Here is a 5,042-nt window from a genome sequence, read left to right on the forward strand (position 1 = left end):
TATATTTTGAAATCAAGTAGGGTGATGTCTATAGCTGTGAGACTTTTTTTTGCATGTGATTGTTTTAACTATTTGGGGTCTTTTGTGGCTTCACACAAATTTTAGGACTTTTTTTCTCGTTTTCTATGAAAAATGACAATTGTGATTGGGATTGTGTTGAATCTGTGGATCCTTTTGAGTGTATAGACATTTTAACAATATTAATTCTAATCCGTGAACATGAGATATCTTTTTATTTATTTGTGTTTTTGTCAATTTCTTTCATTGGTATTTTATACTTTTTATTGTACAGGTCTTTCTCCTTCTTCATTGAATTTACTCTTATGTTCTATTTTCTTATTGTTATTTTAATTGGAACTATTATTATTATATTTTGAGAGAGAGTCTCTCACTGTTTTCCTGACTGGAGTGCAGTGGCACGATCTCAGCTCACTGCAAACTCCTGGCTCAGTCCCCCAAGTAGCTGAGATTACAGGCATCAGTCACCATGCCCAGCTAATTTTTGTATTTTCGGTAGAGATACAGTTTCACCATTTTGACCAGGCTGGTCTCGAATTCCTGACCACAAGTGATCTGCCCACTTTAAGCCTCCCAATATGCTGGGATTTTTTATTTCTTCGGGACTCAGTCTTGGTTGTTTGTATGTCTCTGGATATTTTTCCATTTCCTCTAGATTACCCAATTTATTTGCATATAATTGTTCATATTCACGTCTTATGATTATTTGTATTTCTCTGATATCACTTGTAAACGGGTGCATCTTAAGGAGGTTATGCTAAGTGAAATAAGCCAGTACAAAGAGACAAAATGACATTTGATTTCACTGACATGAGGTGCCTGTGAGAGTCAAATGCATAGATAGAAAGTGGGATGGTGGTTGTAAGGATGGGGGAATTGGGAAATAGGGAGTTTTTGTTTAATGGGTGTATGTTTCAGTTTTGCAAGGTGAAAATGTTTCTGGAGATGAATGGTGGTGCTGGTTGCAAAGCAGTAAGGATGTAATTTTTTTTTTTTTTTTTTAGACGGAGTCTTGCTCTGTCACCCAAGCTGGAGTGCAGTGGCCGGATCTCAGCTCACTGCAAGCTCCACCTCCCGGGTTCACGCCATTCTCTTGCCTCAGCCTCCCGAGTAGCTGGGACTACAGGCGCCCGCCACCTTGCCCGGCTAGTTTTTTGTATTTTTTTAGTAGAGACGGGGTTTCACCATGTTAGCCAGGATGGTCTCGATCTCCTGACCTTGTGATCCGCCCGTCTCGGCCTCCCAAAGTGCTGGGATTACAGGCTTGAGCCACCGCGCCCGGCAGTAAGGATGTAATTTATGCCATTGAATTGCGTACTCAAAAATGGTTAAGATGGTCACTTATAGGTATTTTACCACAATTTAAAAAAAAACTGCAAAGACTGCAATTAAGAGTAGTCTGTGGGTATGTATTATCAAGTATAACTTACATGTAATTGGAGTCTAGGAAGGAATCAAGAAAGAAAAGGGGGCAGAAAAAGTAAAGAAACGGGGCTGAAAATGTCCCAATTTTAAAAAAATTAACCAACTGTTTTTAGAGCTAAAAAATGCTAAATGGAATAAATGCTAAGAAAATGATAGGTGGACATTACTTGGCTAAACTATTAAAGGCCAAAATTAAAGAAAGAATCTTGAAAGTAGCAAAAGAAAATGATACATCACGCATCAGGTCAGGTCTCTCAGGCTCAGCTCTACTGACATTTTCAGCTGGAAGTTATGGTTGTTGAGGACTGTCCTGTACAGCTGTTCGACATCTGTTCACATCCTTTAACCCACAGACTCTGAGGTGATGGTCCTTATTTCACTCCTAATACTTCAGGTAATTGTGTCTTTTCTCGCTCTTTTCTCTCTGCCCATCATTCTCTTTATCTGTTTACCTCTCTGGCTTTCTCCCTGGCTGCCTCTCTACTTCCCTCTTTTCATTTCATTTTCCTTTAACCTCTCCTCACTCTCTTTCAGTATAACTAAAGATTTGAAAGAAAAAAAAATGTATACCTTTGATTTTATATATGGTCATTTTTCTATTATATTGATTGCCACTACAGTCCATATTGTTTCTTTCCATTTACTTTTCAGTTGAATTGCTCTTAAGTAACTTGAAGTGGCAGTTAAGATCACTAATTATGGCATTTTCTTCCTATTTGAGTTTTTATTAGTACAAGTTTCTCACTAAGCTTCAACTGCATCTACAAATTTTGTGCTTTTATTTTCATTTAGCTCAGGATGGTCGTAATTTCCATCATCATTCCATATTTGATCTCGATTTTATTTATAAGTGGTTAATTTTCATGGATGTGGAGGATTTGTGAATTTCTTCCTGTTATTGATTTCTTATTTAGCTCTGCTGCCATTAGAAACAGGGTGTATGTTATTTCAATTTTAAAATTAATGAGTTTTCTCTATGACCACATATGTCTACTCTGAAATACTCAATGTGCATTTGAATGTGTGTGTACGGCTGTTGGGTTAAACTGAATACACAGACATATACATTTTAAATTATTTAAACTTTTAAAATATACCTTTGATTTCATATCCTATATAGCCATTTCCTGTTTTATCGATTGCCACTGTAGTCTTCATTGTTTCTTTCCATCTACTTTGCAGCTGAATAGATCTTAAGTAACAAAGTGGAAATTAAGACCACTGATTATGGTATTTTCTATTTGATTAAAGTTTTTGTTAGTATAAGTTTCTCACTCAGCTTCAACTGCACCTACAAATTTTGTGAATTTTACTTTAATTCAGCTCAGGATAGTTGTAATTGCCATTGAAATTTAATATTTGATCACAATTTTATTTAAAACGGTTAATTTCCATGGATTTGGAGGATTTATGGATTTTTTCCCATTACTGATTTCTAATTTAACTCTGTAGCCATTAGAGAAGGGGGTGTATACTATTTCAATTTTAATCTTAATGAGTTTTGTCTGTGATCCCACATATCTAACTCTGGCAAATACTCAGTGTGCACTTGAATGTGAGTGTTCAGTTGTTGGGTTAAACTGAATACATAGACATATATATATATAATTTTACTGTAGTCAAATAAGTCCTTATCATTTGAAAATCAGTTACTCTGTTGGTTCACATTCAAATTATTATTTAGTTCATAACTTCTATAACACATAGTGCATTGATCTTGCAGGAAATAGAGAACATTGGCAAATGAATCTGAAATTTCAAAACATTTATTGAACAGAAATACAAACATAAGCCCCAAAGAAAACAACATGACAACCTTTAAGTAAAATGTAATTTTCCCCTAATTAATATAATCGCTTTCTGTTCATGGTTTACAGAATGATGGATCTTTCCTTTCTATCCCTTTGTACCTATGTGTATCTAGCAGAAAGGTTCTTAGTTCTGGCTATGGGCGCACAGAAACTTCCTATAGATGATTATGTTCAAATGTTTATTTACTTTCCCCAGAATAAAAAGGGGCACTGGCACTGTCTGGGGGGATCACAGGACAGATACTCAGGAAGCTGTGATCATCTTGAGTTTCACGTTTATGAGAAAAAAATGGACGCAGTGGCTCGCTAACAGGAATTTTGTTGAATGTGTAGATATGGCACCCATCACTAACATTGTAAAAGGAAATGGACCCCATACCTACATCCAGGAAAATCCCCACTCTGCGCAACTGGGGACTCACCCAGAGAGGGGTCAAAGGCATAGTGCTGGCGGCAAAGACATTTCCTTTTCTGCAACCCACAGTCCAGAAGCCGAGTTCTGAAGAAAGTATAATGTTCCCCTGTCGATTCACAGATTCCTTGCACACGCCCACATCCCATATTTTGCTGGTGCCCACGTCCACCTCCCAGTAATGGCGGCCGGAAGTGAAGCGAGGGACGCCCAGGACGCACACTGCGGAGTCGAACCTCTCAGGTTGCTCCTTCCTGTTCTGTCTGAAATACCCACATCGGACACTCCTCAGGTCTTCAGAAATGATGAGATAGTTGTTGGCTGTGTCCACATCCAAGGTCATATCCACTGTGGAAATAAGAACCAGTAGTTCAGCAAAGACACACACTAAAGACTCCCTTCATCCCTTTACTGCAAACACATAAATATATTATTAACTTTTACTTCTTTTATTCTACTTTCCCAAATCAAAATTTTCCTGGCTAGCCACCTGATGAGGTCAAAGTTTTATGTACAGAAAGTTCGAATGTAATAATTTTAACAAGTCCACCTTATTCATAGTAGAAATTCCTTTCGAATTAAGTTAGTGGATAATTTGATAAGCATTTTTTTTCATTTAGCACATAAGATACATGAAGAAAGACAGTAACTTGCTCTCCAAAGTATTGTACAAATTTGTACAGATTCCACAAAAACCTATACACAAAGGCGAGAACTGCTGTCTGTGCAGCATAGATTCAGATGCCAGATTTCTGCTAATGCCCATATTTAAAAAAATGGTTGAAAGCTGTTTTTCCAGTTCCTTTTATGGGCTGTAGCAGGTCATATAGATTCCTTACCTTGAAACTTCCTCATCTTTGGGTTCATTGTTAGAATAGATTTCAGCTTGGGCTCTAGTTCCTTGATGATGGAAACCAGCGCCCTCAGCTTGTACTTGGGTTTGATGTCATTCTTCTGAGAGACCACAGAGCAGAGGCAGCACAGTAAACCTTCCCCATCGGGCTCCTTCTGGAGTGAATTGAGGCATTGGAGGCAGCAGACATATCCGCATTTCAGCTGCACGGCTTCTTCAAGATCTTTTAGACAGAGAGGACATCTAATGATTTGTTTGAAGTGTTCAGCCATGGTCTATAGAAAAAGAATAGGCATGGTATTAGAATTTCTGTGAGCCAATAGTGAATAGCCAGGAGTACTTGGGACCGTTTTTATCTTTACATGCATAGAGATATCTTTGCATGATATTTACGATCACTACTACTAGTGACGAAGACATAAAATAAATACAAATATAAATGATTTGGGGTGCTGAACTTCTAATATTTGTAATACCCATTGGAATAAAGGGCATGATTCACTGAAAGACTTTGAGTTGATGC

The 5,042-nt window shown here is 37.5% G+C and overlaps 1 protein-coding gene across 1 annotated transcript; it reads right to left on the minus strand.

Moving 5' to 3' along the window:
* Positions 1 to 3,433: 3,433 nt before the first annotated feature.
* On the minus strand, positions 3,434 to 4,791 carry LOC105551692 (ret finger protein-like 4A). The gene is made up of 2 exons (XM_011997031.1): positions 4,506 to 4,791; positions 3,434 to 4,014 (listed from the first exon to the last, which is right to left on the minus strand). Exons 1-2 carry the CDS (start codon positions 4,789 to 4,791, stop codon positions 3,434 to 3,436), a joined length of 867 nt encoding a protein of 288 aa, XP_011852421.1.
* Between the last annotated feature and the right edge of the window lie 251 nt (positions 4,792 to 5,042).

Source organism: Mandrillus leucophaeus, unplaced genomic scaffold (genome assembly GCF_000951045.1).
Source record: "Mandrillus leucophaeus isolate KB7577 unplaced genomic scaffold, Mleu.le_1.0 Scaffold53, whole genome shotgun sequence".
Lineage (NCBI taxonomy): Eukaryota > Metazoa > Chordata > Mammalia > Primates > Cercopithecidae > Mandrillus > Mandrillus leucophaeus.